Source organism: Protopterus annectens, chromosome 2.part1, assembly GCF_019279795.1.
Source record: "Protopterus annectens isolate FY-2018-M chromosome 2.part1, PAN1.0, whole genome shotgun sequence".
NCBI classification, from domain to species: Eukaryota; Metazoa; Chordata; order Ceratodontiformes; family Protopteridae; genus Protopterus; species Protopterus annectens.
Window position 1 is genome coordinate 728,434,522 of NC_056729.1, and position 27,944 is coordinate 728,462,465.

At 40.5% G+C, this 27,944-nt stretch overlaps 1 protein-coding gene across 4 annotated transcripts in view; it reads left to right on the forward strand.

The window, feature by feature from the left end:
* Window positions 1-24,777, forward strand: part of GRIA2 (glutamate ionotropic receptor AMPA type subunit 2) — a 1,022,901-nt gene extending 998,124 nt beyond the window's left edge. Inside the window, exons 13-17 of one of the 4 annotated variants that reach the window (XM_044062451.1) lie at window positions 20,029-20,276; window positions 21,273-21,397; window positions 21,788-21,894; window positions 23,311-23,445; window positions 23,917-24,777. In XM_044062451.1, the coding sequence (XP_043918386.1) occupies window positions 20,029-20,276; window positions 21,273-21,397; window positions 21,788-21,894; window positions 23,311-23,445; window positions 23,917-24,081 (780 nt within the window). In that variant the 3' untranslated portion in view covers window positions 24,082-24,777. Of the gene's footprint in view, window positions 1-20,028; window positions 20,277-21,272; window positions 21,398-21,779; window positions 21,895-23,310; window positions 23,560-23,916 lie in introns of those variants that run through there. The other 3 variants (XM_044062448.1, XM_044062447.1, XM_044062449.1) reach the window with 3 other exon arrangements.
* The last annotated feature ends 3,167 nt before the right edge of the window (window positions 24,778-27,944 follow it).

The window sequence follows — 27,944 nt, forward strand, 5'->3', positions numbered from 1 at the left end:
TAAGTAAACATTTAAACTATTGCTGGGAGGAGAAATAGAAGAGAATTGTGGTCTTTTTTAATTGTGTGATGCTGGAAATGCAAATTGCTACTTTTTTCCTCTTTCATGTTTTTTTCAGAAGAGCATGGATTAGTTCAGTTTTGCATAAGTATCCTGTCAATTTATAGGAAAACAAGCCTTATAACAGTCTTACAATACTTAGATTTCAGAAAGATGACTAAAGTGTGAATCCATTGTTTCTGTTATGCAGCTATGAGATAGTAAGTGACAAAATCAGGCAGGGGTATTTTTTCCAGTCAGACTAACCATCCAATCCATGGAGGTTGCTGTTTGTTCCAGGACCTTCTTTTTCATGTTCACTGTTTTAATGTGTATCTTCTGAGACACTCATAAACCTCAACTTAGGTTATAGTGAAGTCTGTATCATTCTAAGATTAGTTTGTGCATAATGTTATCTATTTAACTGTTTCTGCTTTAAACATACATAAACTGCTAATGTGTTATTAATTTGTTACTTGCCATAAATGGTAAATTGGTCCATAATATAGCCATTATGAAAAAATGTTTTTCTTGGAGGTCATTGTAGTTATCAGTTTTCCACTTCTGCTTTATTGTACTGTTTATTTTCTAAGGACATTTTGCAAAATCAAACCAAAGTATATAAACATGGACAATGAAATATATGAAAATGTATTCTAAAGTGAAATATTTCAAGTAAATGATTTTGAGTACTAAGCAAACAACCCCACAATTGAAATATAAAATTATGACTAATACAAATTATAGAAAAATAACCAGTTATATAATATACTAAGTTAAAAGTGAAGTCTAGAATTATGTTGATATTGAAACACCATTGTCTGCGGAATTACATCCCCAAGTACAGCTTAATTAAAGGATCAGCAAAATGGGAGAAATGGCAGAAAAAAAAACAATCCAGAACCACTGATTATATCTTCAGTACAATTTAAAACTCTTGCATATATATAACAATCCACTTTCTTAGAGTAAAGGCCAGATGTAGTCCAAAAATAACCTCAGACTGAGTTGAAGGAATCATCTTGCAGACTCCTGAACAGCCTCACCAAACAGCAGGAACAGCAGTAACAGTGATGGAATTCAGCAGCAGGAGCAGCAGTAACAGTGAGTGAATTCAGCAGGTAGAAAGAGCAGTAACTGTGAACAAATTCAGCAGCAGGAGCAGCAGTAACAGTGACAGAATTCAGCAGCAGGAGCAGCAGGACCAGTAGCAATGATGGAATTCAGCAGCAGGAGCAACAGTAACCATGATGAAATTCAGCAGCAGGTGCAGCTGCAGCAGTAACAGTGATGGAATTCAGTATCAGGAGCAGCAGTAACAGTGATGGAAGTCATTAGCAGGTGCAGCAGTAACAGTGACTGAATTCAGCAGCTAGAAGAGCAGTAACTGTGACCAAATTCAGCAGCAGGAGCAGCAATAACAGTGACCAAATTCAGCAGCAGGAGCAGCTGCAGCAGTAATAGTGATATAATTCAGCAGCAGGAGTAGCAGTAACAGTGACAGAATTCAGCAGCAGGAGCAGCAGGACTAGTAGCAATTATGGCATTCAGCAGCAGGAGAAACAGTAACCATGATGAAATTCAGCAGCAGGAGCAGCTGCAGCAGTAACAGTGATGGAATTCAGCATCAAGAGCAGCAGTGATGGAAGTCAGTAGCAGGTGCAGCTTTAACAGTAACAGTGATGGAATTCAGCATCAGGAGCAACAGTAACAGTGATGGAATTCAGCATCAGGAGCAGCAGTAAGAGTGATGGAAGTCAGCAGCAGGTGCAGCAGTAACATTGACTGAATTCAGCAGCTAGAAGAGCAGTAACTGTGACCAAATTCAGCAGCAGCAGGAGCAGCAGTAACAGTGACCAAATTCAGCAGCAGAAGCAGCTGCAGCAGTAATAATGACAGAATTCAGCAGCAGGAGCAGCAGTAACAGTAACAGAATTCAGGAGCAGCAGGACCAGTAGCAATGATGAAATTCAGCAGCAGGAGCAGCTGCAGCAGTAACAGTGATGGAATTCAGCATCAGGAGCAGCAGTAACAGTGATGGAAGTCAGCAGCAGGTGCAGCTGTAACCGTAACAGTGATGGAATTCAGCAGCAGGAGTAGCTGCAGCAGTAACAGAGAGAATTCAGTTGCAGGAGCAGTGTTAACAGTGATGGAATTCAGCAGCAGAATCAGCAGTAGCAGTTAACGGAATTCAGGAGCAGCTGTAATAGTGATGGAATTCAGGATCAGTAGTAAGAGTGATGGAATCAGCAGCAGGAGCAGCAGTAAGAGTGATGGAATGTAGCAGTAAGAGTAGCAGTAACAGTGACAATTTAGCAGTAAGAGTAGCAGTAAGAGTGATGGAATTTAGCAGTAAGAGTAGCAGTAACAGTGACAGAATTTAGCAGTAAGAGTAGAAGTAACAGTGATTGAATTCAGCAGCAGGAGCAGCAGTAACTGATAGAATTCAGCAGCAGGAGCAGCATTACAGTGATGAAATTCAGAAGCAAGAGCAGTGGTAACAGTGAATGAATTCAGCAGTAGGAGCAGCAGTAACAGTGACAGAATTGAGCAGAAGGAGCAGCAGTAACTGTGAAGGAATTTATCAGCAGGAGCAGTAGTAACAATGATTTTACTATTTCAGTATCTTTGTAATACTAAGCAAATAACCATTTTCCCTCTGGATGGTGTAAAATATTGATGTTTGATATCAAACATTCCCAAATGTCAGTATATTCAGGATAAAATGTTAGTCAGTCAAACTTGTTATAATTCATTGCTTAAAGAACGTGCTTAGCTCCACTAATATGCAGATAGTACTGAAAAGGGAGCAATGCCTGTTGGTACCATTAAGAAACCTTTTTGTTTGCCTACTTTTTTTTTGCCCATCCCCAGTATGTTAGTGACATGATTTTAGATAATTTTTTATGCACTCAGCACATTAGTGCCGCCTAAAATAATAAGTAAAACATGCCTCACTTTGTCAGAAATGGATATGTAAATCTTGTGCGGTTGTTATCTATCTCCTCTGGAGCAACACCATTAGTTTGGGGATACAGTTCTACAACTCAGTACTGTGGAAATACTTTATTCTCTAGTTGATCATCTTGTTGCACTTTGAGAAGGATTATGTAATTATATAGAACAGAAAATTCAAATGCCTTGCCAATTGCAAGGTCAATGCAAGTCTTATCTGATGAGCCAATTTACATAATTTGTTTAAGATCCCATGTTTTCTATAATACAAAATGCCTCAGTGATGGACTGGATTGACTGTCTTGTTTCCTAATATGTGCAGAAAGAAGGCAAAACCCTCTGTATTATTGATAGCCATCAGATGATGGTTTCATGTTAGCAGAAGCTGTTTTACGGGATGAGCTTCATAATGTTCCTTTGCATGTCATCATTGCCCTTAGTCACATGGTCTACACACAAGCCACTTTATCAAGATTACTGTTTCTCTATTAGGAAGGACAAACTTACAGTTGGACTCAAGAAATGACTCAGCCATTTTGTATTCCTATAGGTGAAAAAATGAAAAAAAAAACTGCTAGGGAAGATGGCTAAGAGCTGCAACTAAGGACCATACTGTTTTTTTTATCTCTGGAAAGATTGTCAAAATGAGCTTTTATTTATTTTTTTGGCTCTTTGAGGCTCACCACCAGCTGATCACAGGGTCTTTCCTCATCAAACACGTCTTCTGGGCTCACTTTTCCTACTCTGGAATAACTCCAAACCATGCTAAGAGCTGGTTAGGAGATCAAGGCACCTGGGGCAGTATCATATTGCTGGCGAGGAGTGTTCTTTCATTGCATAACCTCCATGCACTGGTAATATCCAGGGATGTGCATGCATTGGGGCATTCTGACATATCATCCTCTCTGTGGCAGTAAAAACATGTCCTAAGGAGAATACCACCACATGTCCTAAACTAGCAGTAGGGATTAAGCACAAGGTGTGCCTGAGTGCATGCCTTCCCCGTTTGCATGATAGCACTAGGGATTGCACAAGGTGTGCCTGAGTGCATGCTTTCCCCGTTTGTATGATAGCACTAGGGATTAAACACAAGATGTGCCTGAGTGCATACCTTCCCTGTTTGTATGATAGCACTAGGGATTAAACACAAGATGTGCCTGAGTGCATACCTTCCCCGTTTGTATGATAGTACTAGGGATTAATCACAAGGTGTGCCTGAGTGCATGCCTTCCTTGTTTGCATGATAGCACTAGGGATTAAGCACATGGTGTGCCTGAGTAGATACCTTCCCTGCTTGTATGATAGCACTAGAGATTAAGCACAAGGTTTGCCTGAGTGCATGCCTTCCCCATTTGTATGATAGCCCTAGGGATTAAGCACAAGGTGTGCCTGAGTGCATGCCTTCCCCGTTTGTATGATAGCACTAGAGATTAAGCACAAGGTGTGCCTGAGTGCATGCCTTCCCCGTTTCATAGGTTCATAGGTTCATAGGTTCATACTAGGCTATCTGCCCGAGGGCATTTACAAGCCTAGCCCATCGTTTTGTGGCTTAGGCCACCCCTTTAGTATGGGGAACTATACCCATTATTTTTCTGTGCCTCTGTCGAGCAGTGACACTGAGGTAATCCCTGGGGTATATCTGCGATCTCCCATCCATTGGTCAAGATTTCTCTTGAACAAGGCCAGCGAGGTGCTCTGCCTCACATGTACCGGGATTTTGTTCCACAGCATAGGGAGTCTTTGGGTGATGAATCTATCCCTCCAGCACGTCCTATTAATAGCCGTGTCAAGGTTTAAGTCTCCCGCCCTTGTGGCTCTGATGGATCTAGATTTTTGAGGTGAAGCATATTCATCAAATCTGGGTTTGACATGGCCTTGTATGTTAGGCAAAGGTCACCTCTGAGCAAGCGGTGCGACTGAATAGAGCTGGAGTTCTTTCAGTCGGGCAGCATAGGACAGATTTTTGAGACCCTTTATCCTTTTGGTGAGGAACTTTGTGGCCTCTCCAGCTGCTGCAAGTGTCGGGTCAGATACATTCCGAATGGGGCATTGTACTCAATCATTGGTCTGATGAGTGATGAGTAAAGGGAGACTATGACCTCCCTTGATCTAGATGAGAATCCCTTCATGATAAGGTGGGCAATGTAGAAGGTCTTCCTAACTACTTTAGCTACATGGGTGTCGAATGACAGACTACTATCAACCTGGGTCCCCAGGTCCCTGATAACTTCTTCTGTGCTCAGTGGATTGCCACCTATTTGGTAGCTAGGGGTAACCTTGTTTTTCCCGAAGGGTATGACTATGCCATTTAACTTTAGGCCGTGGCTCTGGCACCAGTTATCCGTTTCTGTGAGACCCTTCTGAAGGATATCTGTGTCAGATGTGTTTTCTACTATGGCGCCCAGTTTGCAGTCATCTGCAAACTTTGTCAGCCATAACCCTCCTGTGTTTGCTTGTACTTGGAAAAGTAGATGCCAAACAAGAGTGGGCCCAGGACTGAGCCCTGTGGGACACCACTTGTGACAGGCTTTGAGTCTGACATGGCGCCAGCAGCTCTGACCCTGTGGGTTCTGTCACTCAGCCAGTTTGCAACCCATCTTGTGATGTATGGGTTGACATTTAAGCTGATGAGTTTTCAATGATACCCGAATGGGGTATTGTATCGAAGGCCTTAGCCAGATCGAGGTAGGCTGTATGGACTGCCTTTCCTCATCAATGGCTTTGGTGACTGTTTGAAAAAGTCAACCAAGTTTAAAAGGCATGATCTGCCTTTGACAAAGCCAAACTGGGTTGGATCCAAAGTCTGCAAATTCCTATGTCTTTATTTATGAGGTCCATTATGATCCTCTCCATGGCTTTGCAGATAAGGCTTGTCAAGCTAATGGGCGGTAATTTCCAGGGTCGGTGGAGGCACCGCCTTTGTGAAGTGGTACCACAGTTGCAGTGCGCCACTCCTGGGTGCGTATCCAGAGGTAAGACTTTGATTAAACAGCTGTCCTAGCTGTGGGTTTAATTCCTCATTGAGTTCATGGAGCACACAGCCGGGGACACCATCAGGTCCCATGGATGCTGTGTTTTTGCTTTGGAGAGAGCAGTTCTCACTTGGGCGCTGGAGATGTTTGGGGGCTGCAATCGTTTGGTATATATATCTCTCCTTTTGGGGGGGGGGAGAAGTTTGCACTGAACCTGTCAGCCAGTATGTTGGCAATGTCTGTAGGATCAGTAATCTTCACATCATTTTGAACTAGCTCTGAGCATATCTGGGAGTTTCCTCCCAGGTTTCTAACATAGCTAAAGAAGGCCTTATGATTGTCTTTTGAGTCTTTAGCTATTTTTCTCTCGAAATTTGCTTTGGATGATTTTATGAGAGCTCTTAGTTTTTTACTTATAGTGATCAAGGGTGTCTTACCTTTTAAGGATTTTGCTCTATCTTGTAGTAGCTTCCTCCTTTTGTTGTAGAGTTTGTTTATGGCTGGGGTCCACCAGACTGGATGCTTGCCTTTGGTACAAGGAGTCTTTGTTTTGCTTGGGATTGCCTTATCCATGCAGTCCTGCAGGTGCTGGTAGAAGGCATTTGTAAGTGATTCAGCGGCTTGAGTACTGTTTTCCGCGGCTCGGGGCCTTAAAGGAGACCACACTAGTCTTTAGAAGTGTGAAGTCGGCTTTTGAGAAGTTCTTTACTGTGGTCTTTTTATCTCAGGTGGGGGTGGGATGAGGACCTCCAGCGAGATTAGTTTGTGGTCTGATCTCACCAGTGAGGGGTACCTCCGGTGTTGAACATTGTGCTCCCATGTTCGTGATGATGAGATCAAGTATGTTATCTCCTCTTGTGGGGATGGTGACTAGTTGTTCCATGGCATTTGAGTTTATGAATTCCAGGAACTTTTGGGCTAGGGTGTTTGGGCTTGAGTAGTGTTCCCAGTCTATATTAGGGTAATTGAAGTCACCTAGTATGATGGTGTTTGGTGATACATTTATCCTCTAGTGTTTTCAGGAAGGCCATGTGAGGTTCCTGAGTTTGTGAGGTGGCCTGTAACATGCTACAATTTGCAGAGCAGTCTTGCCTATGGTTAATTGCACCTGGATGGTCTCCGATGCATCGTGCGTTGCCACCAGTCTTGAGGTGTGGGTGTCCTTGATGAATATGGATACCCCCTCCTTTCTTGGTATTGTCCAGATTTTGGGGCCGGAACGCATGATATGAGGTAAAACCTGATAGCCGGGGTGCTCTCAGGAGCCTTGAACCAGGTTTCTGTCACAGCACAGACATCGATGTTCTCCATACTGAGAAGGGCCTCGAGTGCGTGCATTTTGAGATTTAGACTTCTGGCATTGAGCAGCATTACCCTTAGTTTTTTCCTTTTTGTGTTCTAGGGTGGTAGGTTTAGAATTTGAGCCTTGCCTAAAAAGGCACTATGGGGGTGGCAAGAGCCTTTGCCAATATCCGAATCCCAGGGTGACAGGTGCAAGCCGTCCCTTGCAAGCAGCGTGGCTTGTCCAGCATGTCATCCCAGGCAGACAGACACTGGATCCCCTTTGAATGACACCAGTGTTTAAGCCAATTGTTAAAGCTGATCATCTTATCTCTGTATTGTGGCATCATTCTTGGTGAAGGTAGGATACTGCTCAAGGTCAGGGTCATACCTGTCTGGGCTACATAATCAGAGAGCTCCTCAATGTCTCTTTTCATGTAGTCCAAGGAGGTACGTCTCAGGTCGTTTACACCAGCGTGGACAATGACTGAATCATATTTGTACCTGCTGTTGAGAGACCTGAGTGCTTGCGTTATGTGGCGGATTCTAGCGCCCGACAGGCAGCTTACTGTGACCTTCTCCTTACTCAGTCTGGTGAGCGGGACGTCAGTGTGTCTGACTATGGAGTCACCAATGACTAGTGTGTCTGGCATTGTGTTTGGCCTTAAGGGCTGTGACTGTTTGACACTCTGACTGTGAGGTCTATGTGTTGCAGGTGTTGTGTTCTGAGGTGGTGGTTGTTTGGGTGTCTGCTTTGGTGGCCTCTGCTGTTTTGGTAGATTTTTGATCAGAGCCTCCGAGTATGTCTTTGTGTGTTTATGTGTATGATTTGAGGTTGTAATGGTAATATGTGAGACTGGGTCTATAGTGTGTGTGGTAACCTTCTCCTCCTGACTGGTCTTGCCAGTCCTATGTTGAGAGAGCTCAGCCTCCAGTTTGGCCGTAGTTGCATCTCTCGCATGTATTTGTGTTTTGTGGGAGGAGGAGAGGGTTGTCTGTGTACATGAGGCAATTGTAACATTGCCTCAATATTCCCAGGTTCACCAGCTGAGCAGGAGAGGACACTAGCAACTGATCCCTCGACATGCTAGAAGGAATAGACAAAAAAAACTTTAAAAAGATTCCGGGGGACGTGGGTGACCGAGAAATGGGGGGTTGCCTTTTTGGGGTACTATCTATGACAAGAGTGCCGTATCAAGGTAATAAGTACTGTAGGAGCAAGTGCTACGTTTAACAGATAGAGAATAGTCTACTTGGAGTCAAGTAGAGATGATCTTTTTAATTATAGGATACGCTTTGTATGATAGCACTAGAGATTAAGCACAAGGTGTACCTGAGTGTATGCCTTCCCCGTTTGTATGATAGCACTAGAGATTAAGCGCAAGGTGTGCCTGAGTGCATGCCTTCCCCGTTTGTATGATAGCACTAGAGATTAAGCGCAAGGTGTGCCTGAGTGCATGCCTTCCCCGTTTGTATGATAGCACTAGAGATTAAGCACAAGGTGTGCATGCCTTCCCTGTTTGTATGATAGCACTAGAGATTAAGCACAAGGTGTGCCTGAGTGCATGCCTTCCCCATTTGTATGATAGGACTAGAGATTAAGCACAAGGTGTGCCTGAGTGCATGCCTTCCCCATTTGTATGATAGCACTAGAGATTAAGCACAAGGTGTGCCTGAGTGCATGCCTTCCCCATTTGTATGATAGCACCAGAGATTAAGCACAAGGTGCGCCTGAGTGCATGCCTTTCCCATTTGTATGATAGCACTACAGATTAAGCACAAGGTGTGCCTGAGTGCATGCTTTCCCTGTTTGTATGATAGCACTAGGGAGTAAGCATAAGGTGTGCCTGAGTGCATGCCTTCTCCATTTGTATGATTGAGCCTATTCTCCCTTTGCCAGCATATAAGATGCTTGAGCCACTAATCAACCCCACATTTCCTGGAATGTAGCCAGGGTCTTATCCCTTTTTGCCACATTGCTGGATCATCAAAGGGAGGCTTTTCCTGTAAAAGGCTCTGTATGTCTAGAATAAGATACAAAATGTTTTGGAAATCAAATATATTTCTGAGAAGAAATGAAGTATTTTGCAAGAAGATAAATGTAAACCAAATAAAAGCAGCTCTGGGAGAAACGGATAGAGATGACTTTATCAGTCTAAGCTATTTACGTTGCCAAGCATTTTTGCAAGAAGATACCAACAATCTATTATTCCAACTATGTTAACATCTGGAAGCCCTGTTTCTTCTCCACCAAACATTGGTGAGCTACTTAAACAAAAGCACAGTATGACTGTCTCCAGTTTTAAGGTTAAACTAAACATCTTGATATCTGTAACCCAGAATTCTAACTATCCTCTTTTTCAAGCTGGCTCTAGTGACATGAATTCAATTTTATCATCACTGCATGCCTGAGTGGTATCACTGTTTGGTTTACAGTGATGCCTGCATTCATTCAGTCAGTTTGGAATTTTTGTTATTACTCGATATCCCGACTTATAGCTGGTTATTGTGAGCAGTCACAATACACAGGGGGTGGCATTCTGCAATTTCTGCATGAACATTTGTGCTACTCCATGTATGCCAATGAAGACTGCCAATGCCACTTTGGAAGCATCAAGCCTATATTCACATGTCCTGACCATATTTGGTGACATATAGGTTCATAGGTTCATAGGTGTTTACTAGGCTAATGACCACAAGGGCCTTTTTAAGCCTAGCCATGCATCCCAAATCTCTAACATGTTCTGATACCCTTGATAAGTGTAAGAATGGGCCTGGGAGATGAACCATTTACAGGTTACATGTGTCCATTAGAGACATAGGTGCCAAACCAGGGATGAATTTTGGGTTTCCCATCCAATTGTCCAAGTTGCACTTGAATTGCTTTAGGGAGGAACTCTGCTTCACACAGATGGGGAGTCTTCTCCATAGAAGGGGTAGCTTCTGGGATACATACCTATCTCTCCAGCAGGTCCTATTTATATTACAGGCAAGGTTTAAGTTTTTAGAAAAGGTAATTCTGGTGCTGTTTCTTTTGTAGATATGCAGGAGGTCCATCAGGGTGGGGGGGGGGGTGGTCTGACAATGCCCTTTATGCCAGGCATAGATCTCCCCCAAAACTTATAGGAGACAGAATACAGGGACAGTACCTTCAGGCGGTCAGCATAGGACATTTTACTTATGCCCTGTATTCTTTTAGTGAGGAATCTCTGTGGACATTCCAGTTGTTGGATATGCCTGGTTAGGTACATACCAAAGGAGTCATTGTACTCAATGAAGGTCTGATGAATGCCGAATATAGTGGAACAATGACTTCCTTGGACTTAGATGCCATACCTTTGTTTATAAGCTGCGCAACATAGAATGATTTCCTCACCACTGTAGACACGTGATGGTCAAAGGTTAGATTACTATCTATGCGTGTCCCTAAGTCCCTGACTACTGGTCAATGCTAAGGGGTGTGTTGTTAATATGATAGTTACCAGGGATGGATGATTTCCCAAAGGATACTATTATGCATTTCATGGCATTTAGTTTTAGTCCATGACTTTGACACCAGTTATTTGTCTGTGTCAGCCCCTCCTGGAGAACATTTGTGTCAATGTGAGATTCAATAACAGCTCCTAATTTGCAATCATCTGCAAATTTAGTCAGCCAGAGACCATTGACATTGGCCTTGACTTCTGAGAAGTAAATGCCAAAAAGGAGCAGTCCAATGACTGATCCCTGAGGGACTCCACTTGTGACTGGCCTCTTTGTAGAAGTGGAATCCCCAATTCTAACTTCCTGGGTCCTGTCTTTGAGCCAGTTGGCTATTCACCAGGTGACATAATGGTTTGTACCTATCCTCTTGAGTTTTTCAACAATACCCGAGTGGGGTATTGTGTCAGATGCCTTGGCCAGGTCAAGGTAGGTAATGTGAATGATTTTGCCCTAATCCATTGTTTTGGTGATCTTCTCAAAGAAGCCCACCAGGTTTAGGAGTCATGATCTTCCCTTGATGAAACCAAACTGGGCTGGGTCCAGTGTTTGGAGGTTTACTCCATCTCTGTTGATCATCTCCATGATAATTCTTTCCATGGCTTTACATGTCAGACTAGTGAGACTTATGGGTCTGTAGTTTCCAGAGTATGTAGATGACCCACCTTTGTGCAGAGGGATGACTGGTGCCTTTTTCCATTCATGAGGCATGAAGACTGTTTAGAGGCTACAGTTGAATAGTAATTCCAGAGGCCCTGATAGGTCATGTTTCATGCTATTTAGAAGGTATCCTGGGATATTGTCTGGGCCCACTGATGCAATGTTCTTGGTCCTTGAGAGAGCATTAAGGACCTGTTCCCTAGTGGTAGTAGGGGTACTTATATTTGATGATATTTCCTGAGGAAAGGCTGAGGGGAAAGAAGGATAAAGTTGGAGTGTAATGTATCAACCAGAAGGTCTTCTATACCAGGGAAGGCATTACAGTAGGGGGTGTGCAGCAGTCCCCCATATTAGTGAGGACCAGATCCAGTATGGTTGCACCCCTGGTTGGTGTATTGACTATCTGGTCCAGGGAGCTTGTGTTTATAAAATTCAGGGATCTCTGTGCATGTACATTTGGTGTCGTATAGGATTCCAAGTTAATAGTGGGGTAATTAAAATCACCCAGGAATATGGTATTGGAATAGATGGTTAGTGTTTCTAATAAAATCAATGTACTGATGAAAACAGAGTGAAACAGGAGAAAATATACAAATAAAACATAGTTTATTCACTGGTGTCTAGACAGATAAGCGCTTTCACTAAAAAGCATCATCAGATCTTTCAAACATTCACCTTAAAACAAAATGACTTATATACAATTTCAAAATATGTGCTACCCAATCAAAAGTTACAGTCAATTAATTCATTTAAAGTAACATTACATATAATGACATATACTAAAAACAAGCCATTGTATCAGACAATACTTATTATGTAAAATATTATATAGAAATATATATAGGATGTGTTCATGTATAAAAACAAAATACAATGGTACTTCACATCTCCTATATTGCAATTGCATATTTGTGCAAACATTAAATAATGTGTCTGTATAGGCACAATGTTAATAAAAACTATTATTGTAAAACCTAAGTACTGGTGTATAGCACATTTCCTGTCCATATATGTGTACATATATACAAATACTGAATAGACTACATATTGAATACAAAACTAATGTTGAAGTGGTCAAGCTGTTATAAAGAGTACATATAAGAAGAGTAGTGCTACTAAATGTTCATAATGCTTATTTGATGTTCCTGCGTCTCCTTAAAATTGGCTTGATAGATGCCCTTTCATTGAGGCCCCTGCCATCATCTGCTCTTAATTTTATAATCCAATTGCCCTGTAGTATCTGATTTATTAATCCACACACAACGGTAAATAAATAAATAAATAAATAAATAAACCAAGCGCTTTCACTTTCATACTTAAAGATTGTTAAATGCAGCTGACAAGTGTATGTTCCTTGATAAAGCCTGGCAGGAGCCGGGTGAAAGCGCTTGGTTTATTTATTTATTTACCGTTGTGTGTGGATTAATAAATCAGATACTACATTACTATCAGCTCCGGGTTCTGTGGCTATTGGATTGGATTTTATTGGTTTTGTTTCTTGTGACTGTCATTTTGGATAATCCAATTGCCCTCCCTGCACTCAGTATAATTCCTAATATCTCCTCCACGAGTGCTGGGGGTTATGACTTCTAAAGCTCTAAATAAAAACTTGTGTGTATCTCCATATTGTGCTGTGTGCTTAGCTAGTGCATTATGCACTGAGCCCTTTCTAATATGGTAAATATGCTCTCATATCCTGTCCCTAAAAGCCCTGTTGGTTTTCCCTACATAAAAAGAGGAACAGGTCTGGCACACAGCCAAATAAACCAAGTGAGAAGTCATGCAATTAGCTGTTGCTGATATTCGAAATTCCTTTTGTAAATCTGGATGAAAAAATTCCTCTTCGGTATCTATATATATATATATACAAAAATTACAGTGGCCACAGGACTCAGTGTGTCCACCTTCAAGTATCCAATCTTCATTTTTAGGGTAGCACAGTAACCTTTTCAAATTCTTCTTGTTCCTAAACAAAAAGTGTGGTTCATCTCCAACTATCTTTTTTAAGCTCTCATCTGTTTGTAAAACGGACCAATGTCTAGTCATAATCCCTCTGATTTCTGTGTGGTCTGAACTGAAAAATGATGGAATTTTGACAAGAGATTGAGTGAGGGTAATATCTGTGGTATTCTTAATGACTGGTGGGCCAAAATAGGGTGCAGCAACATCTTGCCTAAGGGAAGCTATATTGCTTAATTGTCTGGTAATGTCTACTTCATTATAGCCTCTCTCTAATAGCTTTATTTTTAAGGAGAGATACACAAGTTTTTATTTAGAGCTTTAGAAGTCATAACCCCCAGCACTCATGGAGGAGATATTAGGAATTATACGGAGTGCAGGGAGGGTAATTGAATTATAAAATTAAGAGCAGATGAAGGCAGGGGCCTCAATGAAAGGGCATCTATCAAGCCAATTTTAAGGAGATGCAGGAACATCAAATAAGCATTATGAACATTTAGTAGCACTACTCTTCTTATATGTACTCTTTATAACAGCTTGACCAGTTCAACATTAGTTTTGTATTCAATATGTAGTCTATTCAGTATTTGTATATATGTACACATATATGGACAGGAAATGTGCTATACACCAGTACTTAGGTTTTACAATAATAGTTTTTATTAACATTGTGCCTATACAGACACATTATTTAATGTTTGCACAAATATGCAATTGCAATATAGGAGATGTGAAGTACCATTGTATTTTGTTTTTATACATGAAAACATCCTATATATATTTCTATATAATATTTTACATAATAAGTATTGTCTGATACAATGGCTTGTTTTTAGTATATGTCATTATATGTAATGTTACTTTAAATGAATTAATTGACTGTAACTTTTGATTGGGTAGCACATATTTTGAAATTGTATATAAGCCATTTTGTTTTAAGGTGAATGTTTGAAAGATCTGATGATGCTTTTTAGCAAAAGCGCTTATCTGTCTGATACCAGTGAATAAACTACGTTTTATTTGTATATTTTCTCCTGTTTCACTCCATTTTAATCAGTACATTGATTTTATATTTGCTTTTTTGGATATGGCAACGAAGTGTTCATCGGGTTATCTGGCGGTTAGTTTACCAACATTTTCATTAGTGTTTCTAATAAGTTTAAGCACATGGTATGGGTTTCCTGGGTCATAGAGGGGGACCTATAGCTTGCAAGGAAGTGGTACTGGATTTTACCTATGGTGATCTGAACATGGAGCAGCTCAAGTGCATTGTCCTGTTTGACCAGCCTTGAAGTATATTTATTTTTGATGTAAATAGAGACACCTTCACCTTTAGTCCCTGCCTGAGAAGTACTGTAGCTGGCCTAAATGTGTGAAAGACATTATAACCTTGCACTGTTGGTGTGCTCTCTGTGGCTTTAAACTATGTTTCAGTGACCACACAGATGTCAGCATTCTCTAGGCTAGGATAAAGAGAGCTTCTAGGGAGTGGAGTTTTTTTTGTTTAGAATCCTAGCATTGAGCAGTAATACCTTTAAATGTTCTTGGTTTTGATTTGCTATGTCAGAAGTACTTTCATAGGTGTGTGCTAGGCCAATGGTCCTGGAGCCTTTACAAGCCTAGCCCATAGAAGTGCCCTGGCATCATGCAGCCCAACATTAGTTCACAGTGCCTCTATCAAGTACAGCCACTGGAATGATCCCCAGGGTGTACTTTCAATTATCCATTCACTCATCAAGATTTCTCTTGAAGAGGTGCTCTGCTTGACATGTATGGAAAGTCTATTCCAGAGCATGGGCAGTCTCTGGGTGAGGAACCGGTCCCTCCAGCATGTTCTGTTGATTGTGGTAATAAGGTTGAGGTCTCTGGAGCATGTGGTATGGAGGGATTGAGATTTCTTCAGATTTAGCATTTCTAAAAGAGCTGGGTCAGACATGGCTTTGTAAGTCAAGCAGAAATTGCCTCTAAGTAGGTGATATGAGACAGAGAATAGCTGGAGTCTTTTGAGTCTGCCCATGTAGGACATGTGTTTAATGCCTAGGATCCTCTTTGTGAGGTACATCTGTGTCTCTCCAGCTGTTGCAGGTGTCTAGTGAGGTACATGCTAAATGGGGTAGTATACTCGATGATAGGTCAAATGAGGGAAGAGTAGAGAGAGAGACAATGACCTCTTTCTTCCTGGATACAAAACCCTTGGTAATGAGATGTGCCACATAGAAGGCCTTTCTGACCACAGTGGCAATGTGGTGGTCGAAGGAGAGGATGCTGTCAACCTGCATCCCCAAATTTCTTATAACGCCTTCAGTGTTCAGTGGGCTCCCATTGATGTGGTAATTAGTGGGAACTGAGTTATTACCAAAGGGGGATGACGACGCATTTTTTGGCGTTAAGCTTAAGGCCATGGTTTTGACACCAGTCATTGGTCTCAGTGAGGCCTTTCTGTTGGATGTCTGCATCACGTGGGGAGTTAATAATGGCTCCCAGCTTGCAGTCATCTGTGAACTTGGTCAGCCAGAGTCCCTTTGTGTAGGCCTGGACTTCTGAGAAGTAGATGCTGAACAGGAGAGGACCCAGAACTGATCCCTGTGGGACTCCACTCATGACCAGTCGACAGTCTGACTTGGAGTCCGCTACTTTTACACTGTATGTTTTATCTGTGAACCAATGTGCAACCCACCTAGTGATATAGGGGATGATGCCTAGTTTGGTGGGTTTATCAATAATGCCCGAGTGAGGAATGGTATCAAAGGCCTTGGCCAGATTGAGACAGGCTGTATGCACTGCCTTACCTTCATCCACAGCCCTGGTGACTGACTCAAAGAAGTCAACCAGGTTGAGCAGGCATGATCTCCCTTTCACAAAGCCAAATTGCGTGGGATCTAGAGTTTGGAGATTTCCTATATCCTTGTTAATTAGGCCCATGATGATGCGCTCCATAGCTTTACATATCAGACTTGTCAGGCTAATGTGGCAATAGTTCCCAGGGTCTGTAGTAGCTCCCCCTTTATGGAGAGGGATGACTGTTGCAGTGTGCCATTTGGTAGGGATAAATCCTGAGATGAAGCTGTGACTGAACAGGGCACACAAATGTGGTGCCAGTTCACTTTGTAGTTCATGTAGAACACAGCCAGGGTTATTATCGGGTCCCATGGAAGCTGTATTCTTGGCCTTGAACAATGCGGCTTTAACCTGTGGTGCAATAATGCTGGGTGCCTGGCATTCTTCCTGTATTGTGATTGGTCCTTTGGCGGGGGGGGGGTAAAGTTGGCACTGAATCTGTTGGTCAATATGTTGGCAATATCTTTTGGCTGAGTATAGGAGGTATCTCAGAGCAAATCTGGGTATTGCTGTGGAGGTTCTTGATATAGCTATAGAAGGCTTTGTGATTGTTTTTAGTGTCTGCCACAATTCTGACTTCATAGCTGGCTTTAGAGGATTTGATGAGGGATCTCAACTTTTTGTTGAGGCTAATAAGGGAGTTTTTCTAGTCTTGGGACTTCACCTTTTTCTGCAACATTTTCTTCCTTCTGTTGTAGAGTTTATTAATGGCAGGATACCACCAGATTGGCTTCCTTTTTTTGGAGGAGAGCATCTTGGTTCTGTTGGGTATGGGTAGTTTCATGCATTTGTGTGTACATGTTTGTACAGTGCTTTGGTGTATGGCTTGGCAGTCATGCAGCTATTTTCCATTGGCATGGGTACCATGAAGTTAGCCAGCTCTGTTTTTAGGAGTCCAAAGCCAGCTTTGGAGAAGTTTTTCAAGGTGGTTACTTTTGCGGGGGGGGGGGGGTAGGTGACATGTGGATTTCCATGATGATTAGTTTATGGTCAGATCTGACCAGGGTGGGATTGACTATAGGTGTAGAGCAATGGTCTCCCATATTAGTAATAACCAGGTCAAGGATGTTGCATCCTCTAGTGGGGGTCAGAATGAGCTGGTCCAGGGCATTGGAATTGATGAATTCCAGGTAGCGTTGGGCCAGAGTATTGGTGCTTGAGTAGTTTTCCCAGTTGATGGAGGGGCAGTTAAAGTCTCCCAGTAAGAGAGTGTTGGGTTGGACCTTGATAGATTCCCGGGTGCTTAGGAACGTGGAGTGAGAGTCTAGGGACATGGTTTGGAACCTATATCAGGCCATGACCTGGATCACCGTCTTACCCAATGTTAGTTGTACCTGAAGTATCTCAGATGTGTTATGCTTGGCTACTAGTCTGGAGGTGTGCATATCCTTTATGAATATGGAGACACCATCACCTTTGGAGCTTTGGTCCATGTTTCAAGACCAAAAGGTGTGGAATGAGTCATAGCCTGGTAGCACAGGAGTGCTTTCTGCCACTTTAAACCAGGTCTCCGTTACAGCACAAATGTCAGTGTTCTCCATTTTGAGGAGTGCTTCGAGTGAGTGCATCTCGAGATTTAGACTTCTAGAGGTGAGCAGCATTACCCTCAGATTGCATTTATTTATAGCTGTTACAGTAGTAATTTGATCTTTGGAACACAGCCTAAAAAGGCTCTATAGGGGTGTCAAGAGCCTTAGCCAGTACCTGGAAACCCAGAGTTGACAGATGCAGACCATCTCTGGCAAAGCATCGAGGTCTGTCAGTCATGTCATCCCAAGCAGACAGATACTGGATCCCCTTTTGAATGACACCAGAAACTTAGCCAATTTGTTGAAGTCAATCATCAATCGTTTTTTGTTTGTACTGTGGTATAATTCCGGGTGACAGTAGGATACTGTTCAGGGCTAGTGTCATACTTGCCTGGGCCACATAGTCCGAGAGCGCCACCATGTCTCTTTTCATGTAGTCCAGGGAGATGCATCTCAGGTCTTTCACACCCACATGGACAATGACAGAATCATACTTGTACTTGTTGTGGAGTGACCTGAGTGTGTGTGTGTGTGTGTGTGTGTGTGTGTGTGTTATGTGTCAGATTCTGGCACCTGATAGACAGCTGACTGTTACCTTCTCATTATTCAACCTAGTGAGTGGGACATCTGTGTGCCTCACTATTGAGTCACCTATGATCAGTGTATTGGGCAAGGATTTTAACCTTAGGGGCTTAGGTTGAGGGGCACACTGCGGAGGTGACCTATGTATCCTGCAGTTTGTGCTGTATTGTGGTGGTCGAGTGCATTTCTGTCTTGGAGGTCTCTACTGTTTGGATAAATTTCTATTGGGAGCCTCCACAAAGGTGAGTGTGTAGTTTGTGTTTTTATGTGAGAGCTGTAATAGTGGGTGTTCTGGAGGGCTATGTGTTCCATGTGGTGTGGTGCAGGTGTTGACCTTCTCCTCTTGACCAGCTAGTATGATCTTGGCTAGAGAGTGCACAGCTTCCAGTTTGGTGATATAAGTGCACCTCTCACAAGTCTGAGTGTTGGGATGTAAGAGGAGAGGGTTGTGTACATGAGGCAGTTGCTGCATGCCTCAGAATGCCAAAGTGCACCATGTTAATAGGAGAAAGCACAGGGAACTGCCCTTTATTCATGCCAGGAGAGGTTGTCATAACTACTAAGTACTGGAGCTATTTCCCTGAAGAAAGACTAGTGCACTTAGATGTGCAACAATAATTGCTACAAAAACCTGTTGAAGTGCAAAGTGATTAGGCTATCTGAAGTGCAAGAGAGAAAAAACTAGCAAGATCTAAGGGAAAAACTAAAGAGCAGATTTTCTGGCACCAGAAATGCATGCATTTCAGTGTGGCATTGCCTAAAAAAGGCACTATGTGGGGAAGACAATGTTTTAGCTAATATTTGAAAAACCTAGAGGTGAGAGGTGTAGACCATCCCTGGCAAAGCAGCGTTGTCTGTTGCCCATCTCCTCCCATGCTGACAAATATTGCACCTCCTTAGAATGACACCATAAACTAAGCCAATTATTAAAGCAATCATCTTTTGTTCCTACTGTGGCATCATCCTTGGAGAAGTTAAAATGCTGCTCAATGCTAGTCTTATACCAGCCTGAGACACATATTCCGAGAACTGCATAATGTCTCTCTTCATATAGTTTAGGGAGGTATGTCTCAAGTCATTTACTCCCACGTGGACTACGACTGAGTCATATTGGTAACTGTGGTCCAATGACCTGTGTGCGTGCGTAATGTGGTGGATTCTAGCCCCTGATAAGCAACTGACCTGTTTATTGATAGTCAGCCAATTAGAGCCATGTCTTTCCCCCTGGAATATGGGATCAGACATTGGGCTCTCATTCCTGCTCACGCTTCCTAGCTGTTCTATATCCTAAGCCATTAATTCAGGTTAGGACAGCTGGGTTTTAGTAAGGGCTTTAGCTCTCTGTACTAGAAAAGTGGGTGATAATCAAGCCAATTTCTGTAAACAGTAATGCTGAAATGTGTAATCACATTATTGCTTATTTTGCACGTTCAGTGTAATTACCTACATCTACCAAATTAACTGTATAAATTCCATAGAAAGGTATATTTGAAAGTGAGCTAGGACATGTTACACTGAAGCTGTTTGCAAATACCTGTGGAAATGGCATAAAATTTTCCTTATTTGTTGATAACATGTAACTTTTCCTTAAGTATATACATTGTGTTTTTCTGACTTCAAGCTGTTGTTGGTTTAAAGGAGCTGACCCAACTAATGCATGATAAAAAGAGAAGCTCAGTACTTTCATTATCAGTTTATACATTGATCTGTCTGATATTGTAATTTTTTTGCAGAGATCAAAAATCGCACTTTTTGATAAAATGTGGACATACATGAAGAGTGCCGAGCCCTCAGTGTTTGTTAAGACGACAGCTGAGGGAGTGGCCCGTGTACGGAAGTCCAAAGGGAAGTATGCTTACCTACTAGAATCTACCATGAATGAATACATTGAGCAGAGGAAGCCATGCGACACCATGAAAGTGGGAGGAAATCTCGATTCCAAGGGATATGGCATCGCAACACCCAAAGGATCCCCATTAAGGTGGGTGGAATAGTATAACAATGTGTGAAATGTTGTTATAGTATCCCACCTACCCTGATGTATCTTTAATAATGTCCTATGGTTTGTATAAAAAAAGCGAGGTAACTTTTGATCTATCCCAGTCTTTTTATATGAATGTTTTCTTATGAAGGGCTTAAATTTTGAATCTACCAAAATCCTGGCTGAAGTATTCATGCATAACTGAGAGGTAACACTCAGTACTGACTTAATGGTAAAGCTAATTTTGCAATAACCCTAGATTGTTTGATAGCATTGCATTCAGTATCAAAATAATAGCAATGGTCCTATAGTATATGGTGATTGTAAACAAATGCAAAAATTAAGCTAAATATTTATGGAAAAAGCAAAAATGGTATATTTTAATTGGCATGTACTATTGTAACTGTTTACTGCTAAAAGATTTAATATATTTTTTTACCCTTTCAGTCCTTAAACTGTGCAGATCAAACCATACCTTGTTGAAAATGTGTGCTGCTGTTAAACTTTAATGCATAAGTTGAAATTATTTATCAGAATAATAATGATAAAATGCTATATGTTTTGGGGGGAGGCTTGAATAGTTATAGTTTTCACTTAACAATGAATTACATCCATCCTTTATCATATAGTTAACTTTGCTGTTTGTGTTCTTGTTTTGCTGTTTCTTTTTGTGAAGTTACATGCCAGATATTCTGTTGTTTGATGTGGTGGATGTGAGTACATTATTGTAGATGATAGAACCCCCCCCTCATATTAGCACTCTTTCCTTCATTTTTTTTCTTTATATGCTCTACCACCTTACCTAAATCTAGAGCATTACTAGATCATAGAGTTTCCAATATTATGTAGTATTGTGGCCAGTTTAATTGTCTTTCTTTTGTGATAAGAGAGACACAGAAATGAAGAAAAAAAACAAAAAAACATAAAACAAACAAACAAAAAAAAAAAACAACAAATCATTCACCCTGTCTGACAAGTATGTTTTATCGTTTCAAGAACTTTAGTTAACCTCGCAGTACTAAAACTGAATGAGCAAGGCCTGTTGGACAAATTGAAAAACAAATGGTGGTACGACAAAGGAGAGTGCGGCAGCGGGGCAGGTGATTCCAAGGTCAGCCCCAGTGCAAAAAAGTGTTGGGTAATTTAATGCACAGAAAAGTAACCAGCAAGTTGGCACAGTACATTCAAATTGTGACCTTTACACTCAGTAAATATTTTTTTAATTGCTTCGATTTCTCAACATAAATGATTGAATAAATAGATAAATAAAAATATATCAGAAGACTCCTCTTAAATTGAAACCCCTTTGTGAAACTGCTGCCCATGCTGGTTACTTCTGGCGATACATTAATGCACATCTGGCTCTACAAATCTCACCAGGTTTGTTTATGCCAAATGGCGCATCAAAGGTCATCGCCCTTGCTAAGATCTTGAATCAGTGTTATGTAATGAATAACATAAAATAACATTCATAATGTTATTTATGTTATTTTCCACGTGAAGAACCCCAGTAAATCTTGCAGTATTGAAACTCAGTGAGCAAGGCGTCTTAGACAAGCTGAAAAACAAATGGTGGTACGATAAAGGGGAATGTGGAGCCAAGGACTCTGGAAGTAAGGTCAGTCTCTGCAGGTTGTATGTGAAAAAATGTGTGTTATGTGGGCATGACCCACCTTAAATAGAATAAAGCACACAAAAAGCATGAGATTCATTGGTAAGCTATTGTTAATGCCTGCAGATATGCTGATATATATAGATATATATATAGATATATATATATTTATATGCAACTTATTGTAGCTAACAAATATTAATGCATGCTGCAGTAAATTTAAAAAAAATAATGTGTTTTGGTATCATAGTGAAAGTCTGGTTGTCTCTATGGATTTGCTTTGAATGTGAAAAGCAGTGAGTATGCAATTCATATATGTATATACATATTGTAGATATTTAATGTTAATGCAAATTGAGATGCTGCAGTTTACAGGAATGGGAAGAAAATGAAAAAAAAAATCATAGGGAATACCAGTAATTCATATACTCTTCTACATTACTTGAAAAATGGCAGTATGCATATAATTAATTGCAAACACTGTGTTTCCTGTGAAGCCGGCACTCAACAAAGGAATATTTTGTTGGCCTTATCCACCAGCACAAATTGTCTGTTGTCTTACAACATACCGCTTTTCCTTGGCTTGCATCTTTACCTGTGTGCCTCCAGCACAGAACTACAGTCCATCTACTTTACAATGAGCTGTGACACAGCAGTTTACTGCATTTCACTGTAAAGCTTTCAGTGGGACTGTATGACCTGGAATATTTTTTCCTACCAGTCCTTTATATCATCTGCATTCATTTGGAGCTGGTTTCTTCCTTCTTGGCACTTTGTGTGATTTTATTGGTTTTTGGTGCTTTTTGTTTCAAGGACCTATTCCTTCCAACAAGTTATGCATTTTTGCACATGCAGATATTGTATCCTTGCCACTTTTATTCTTTGCAGTCCTATAAGGCACCCCACCAAAAAAAAAACACTATTTTGAAGCACATCAGGGCAGAAGCTGAAAAGTTTTAGCTGAATGGGTACGGAGAACCTATGTTAAAAATTAAGTACTCTATGTACAGATGGAAAAATAGGTCTGACACACTAGCTGAAACCACACATTATTATTCAATGAACATTGTTTCATTTACATTTCTGACTAATCATTGTCAGCTTCAGTAACAAAATTCCTGTAAAATAAAACCAGCTGAAGCTGGGTTATTTAACTTTTAAAATTATATTGCTAGACTCAAACAATAGCTTAGGATTCTTTTGAAGTTAGCTTATAACTCACTTGTTGGTAACATTTTGAGTTATTTCTGTATTTGCTGTTTTCACTTGACTAACAAAGCCGTTCTAGATAGTGCTTGCAATTTAAAATATCAGAAATTGTTTTCGGTGTTTTGTTTTAATTTCATGGTGTATATGTGTGTCTGTAATAAGTATGAATAGCACAACTTTTCTTCTCTGATGGATATTTATATGCATTTCTAGGAGAAGACAAGTGCACTAAGCCTGAGTAACGTTGCTGGAGTTTTCTACATTCTTGTCGGTGGACTTGGTTTGGCAATGCTGGTGGCTTTGATTGAGTTCTGTTACAAGTCCAGAGCAGAGGCGAAACGAATGAAGGTTGCAAAGAATGCACAGAATATTAATCCAACTTCCTCACAGAATTCACAGAATTTTGCAACTTATAAGGAAGGTTACAACGTATATGGGATCGAAAGTGTAAAAATTTAGGGGGTAGGACCGAGGTTCTGATATAAATTATAAAAGTGCACGTTGTAGCTTCATTGTTGCGTCCTTAAGCTGTTAATTGAGGAAGTTAACCAAGAGATCGTATGTATTTTGTTGGTGTCATTTTTTTCAGTATGGTAGTAAAACTGTTTTTTTGATTTGAACAAGGTACATATTATTTGTGAATGTTGTTCTTTGGATGTATAGCTGCAAAGTTGTAATTTTCTGCTAGTGCATGTTATAATTAGTTGTATTATTGTTTTGCTTTTAGTGCTGTGAATTTTTGTTAGAATATTTGATGATTTTGATAAAAATCGATGGCTCATGAATTAATACATGCCTTTTTTTTATTACTTTTTTAAGAGGCTCTTTGGCGAAGCCATGAGGAACAGTGCAAGGCTGTCAATTACGGGAAGTACTGGAGAAAATGGACATGTTATGACTCCAGAATTTCCAAAAGCAGTGCATGCAGTACGTTACATGAGTCCTGGCATGGGAATGAATGTCAGTATGACCGATCTCTCATGATTGATAAGAACCTTTTGAGTGCCTTACACAATGGTTTTATTGTGCGTCTGTTGTCGAAGTGGTGAGAGGCCTCCAGTATCTTGAACACATTTCTTTCAGAAGTGAATCCCAACATTTTTATGGAGTTCATCCTGATTCATAAATGGGTTGCTTATAACCACTACCATAATTTTATATGAGTTGAAGATGAAGCTTGACTGACATGCACAGCTATCATGGAAGTACTGTAATCTAACTGAAGTTGTTGTACAGACTACATGCCAGTTTCTGCAGCTACTGTTGTTGATTCTTTGATTCATACTGACTTAAGCACACTTGACATCAACTGCATCAAGATGTGAAAATGTTTTATAGTAAAAAAAAACAAAGGTCTAAAAAAATTTTTAAGTATTTTCTCAAAAATAAAATGGCTTTTAAATAAATTTGCTTCCATACAGGTTGAATATAAACTAGAAAATTATATATATATAAAAGTCTTTGGGAAGTAAACAAAAGTTATAGTCATCAATTCCATATTTTTCAAAGCCAAATATGTACATGCTGAGGAAAAAGTTTAGATCTTGTACTTTATTATTGTTATCAAGGATTTCCTGTATATCTTATTCTTTAACATTTGGTGTTAATATAAAAAAAAAAAACTTGGCAATGCTTGACATTTGAAATAAAGTTTTCCTATGGTTTTATTTGCAAAAAAAACGGTTCTTCTTTTTGCAAATTATTATTAATAGTGATTGCCTTTGATTCAGAAATGAGATGTTTTTGTGATGTCTACAATGCATCAAACTGTATCCCTAAATGAATTTCTTTAATATTTGTCATTTTAGTGGAACTGTATTGCATACATAAATTTGCAAATTAATGTATATTATACACATAATAATAATAATATAATAATGTATATTAGACAGCATGGCGTATGTAGAATCACAGCAGCAGACTGCTGCAGCATGTTATATGACATGCATGAGGTATATCTGACGTCGTACAATATGTAAAAAATTCCACCATGTCAAAGCTGAATATGTAGAGTGTAGGACAATACCAGCTGGTGAGGTAGAGAAAATATTAATGTCATTTTTTTGTCCGTAACTGACCGAGAATGAAGTACACATGCACGTTTATACACAACATCCCTTTGGCCGTCAGACTTACTAAGTGTTTATCAGTATGTTTGTACATGTCAGTTTTTTAGGACCCACAGCTACTGTTTGACAGCTATTATTATTTGGCTCTATAATGCATGTTGAAGTAAAACACAAATGTATGTGATTGCTAGATTAACAGACAAAATGTAGCAGGCATAGTCCAAATTCTTTACCAGGCAAATTTCCTCCCTTTTGAAGTAGGGGTGGTGGCTGAGCTTCCCAACAACCCTGTTATAACTAAATCCAATACAGACGAATTTGGGGTAAGTTATGGATTAATGTACTGTCTTATGTGGTTAAGCTGTGTTTACATTGGTGTCAGTGAAGAGTAGTAGACCCCAAAGAACATCTGGGGGAATAATAAGTGACTATTAGAGACTGAGAGAGAGAGAGAGACATGTACAATAAAGTAAAAGCATGCAACTGCAATTATTAGTGTTGTGAAACTGTCCAATGCTATCATAAGTGGTTAGATGCAATGTTTCTCTAGCAATGACTCACCTGACCATTATTTTGCCCTCACAGTACATTGTACATAATTTGTAGACGTTTGCTAATTATAGAAATGCTGTAATGTCCATAGAGCAGAGAAAAATGTTTAGTGAAACCTGTTGACTCTGATCTGAATCTGGGACAGTTACTAGAAGTTGAATCTGATGTGAAGGTGGGACAGTTACTACGAGTTGAATATGATCTGAAGGAAGGATAGTTTCTAGGAGCTGAATGTGATCTGAAGGTGGGGCAGTTACTAGAAGCTGAATCTAATGGTGGAAAAGTTACTTGGAGCTGATTCTGATCTGAAGATGGGACAGTTACTCGGAGCTGAATCTTATCTGAAGATGGGACAGTTACTAGGAGATGAATCTTATCTGAAAGTGGGACAGTTACTAGGAGCTAATTCTGGTCCGAACATGGGGCAGTTACTAAGAGCTGAATCTGATCTGAAGATGAAACGGTTAGTAGAAAATGAATCTGATCCATAGATGGGACAGTTCATTGGAGCTGAATATGATCTGAAGAAGGGACAATTAGTAGGAGCTGAATCTGAAATGGAGATAGGACAGTTACTTGGAGCTGACTATGATCTGAAGATGGGGCAGTTAGTAAGAACTGAATCTGATCTGGAGATGGGACACTTACTAGAAGCTGAATCTGATCTGAAGATGGGACAGTTACTAGGAGCTGAATCTTATCTGAAAGAGGGCCAGTTACTAGGAACTTAAATCTGAATATGGGGCAGTTACTAGGAGCTGAATCTGATCTGTAGATGGGACAGTTACTTGGAGCTGAATATGATCAGAAGATGGGACATTTAATAGGTGCTGAATCTGATCTGGAGATAAGGACAGTTACTAGAAGCGGAATCTGATCTGAAGATGGGACAGTTACTAGGGGCTGAATCTAATCTGCAGATGATGGGACAGTTACTTGGAACTGAATATGATCTGAAGATGGGGCATTACTGGGAGTTAAATTTGATATGAAGATGGGACAGTTACTAGGACCTGAATCTGTTATGAAGATGGGATAGTTACTAGGAGATGAATTGGATCTGAAGATGGGACAGTTACTAGGAGTTGAATCTGATCTGAAAGTTGGCCAGTTACTAGGAAATGAATCAGATCTGAAGATGGGACAATTACTAGGAGCTGAATCTGATCTGTAGATGGGACAGTTACTTGGAACTGAATATGATCTGAAGATGGGACAGTTACTGGGAGTTGAATCTGATATGAAGATGGGACAGTTACTAGGACCTGAATCTGTTAAGAAGATGGGATAGTTACTAGGAGATGAATCGGATCTGAAGATGGGACAGTTACTAGGAGATGAATGGGACAGTTACTAGGAGCTGAAGTAAGCATGCGAATGATATAAGTCAATGTGCTTTAATTAATGTATGTAGTCCCAGAAGATATTCAGAAGATGAATAGGAAAGGAAAGGATGCAGATCTGGCATGAGAATAGCTGTAGATTAACTGGGAGCAAAAGCAGCAAAATGTAGAGAATTCAGATAAGTTTATAGAGGCATATGCTGAGGCTGTCATGGACGGAGATGTAGATTCTGCTCAGGATCACTTCACCTTGTTATGCCTTCAGTTAGCAAAACAAATGACCAGGCTAGAGGATTTGATACTATTAGAATAAGGATCACATTGCTGAAATATAGTCTGGTAATATGCACTGGAATATGTGTACAAAGATGAGATGCTGTGCCACAAAATCAGCTTTGTAAATTTGAGATGTGAAGTACATGTACTTATATGTATTACTTTAAACAATTATGAGAAAATCAAAACTAATATTAGGCACTAATGGCTGAGGTATGGTGAAGACAGCTGTAAAAACCAAAGATGGTTAGTCATGCCAGAGGTGGGTATGTTCATAGGTTCATAAGTTCATAGGTAGGTACTAGGCTATCTGCCTGAGGGCATTTATAAGCCTAGCCAGAGTGTGTCAGCTTTCACTGCCCCATTGATTAATTAACTGAGCTTCTGTCAAGAAGAGCCAATTAAGTGATCCCAGGGGTGTATTTTCTGTTACCCATCCACTTGTCAAATTTTCTCTTGAAGAGTGTTAGTGATTGGCTCTGCCTAATGTAGTTAGGAATTTTTTTCCAAAGCATGGGGAGTCTCTGTGACAGGAATCTATCCCACCAGCATGTTCTGTTTATTGTTGTGGTGAGGTTTAGCTCACTAGAGCGAGTGGCTCGCAGTG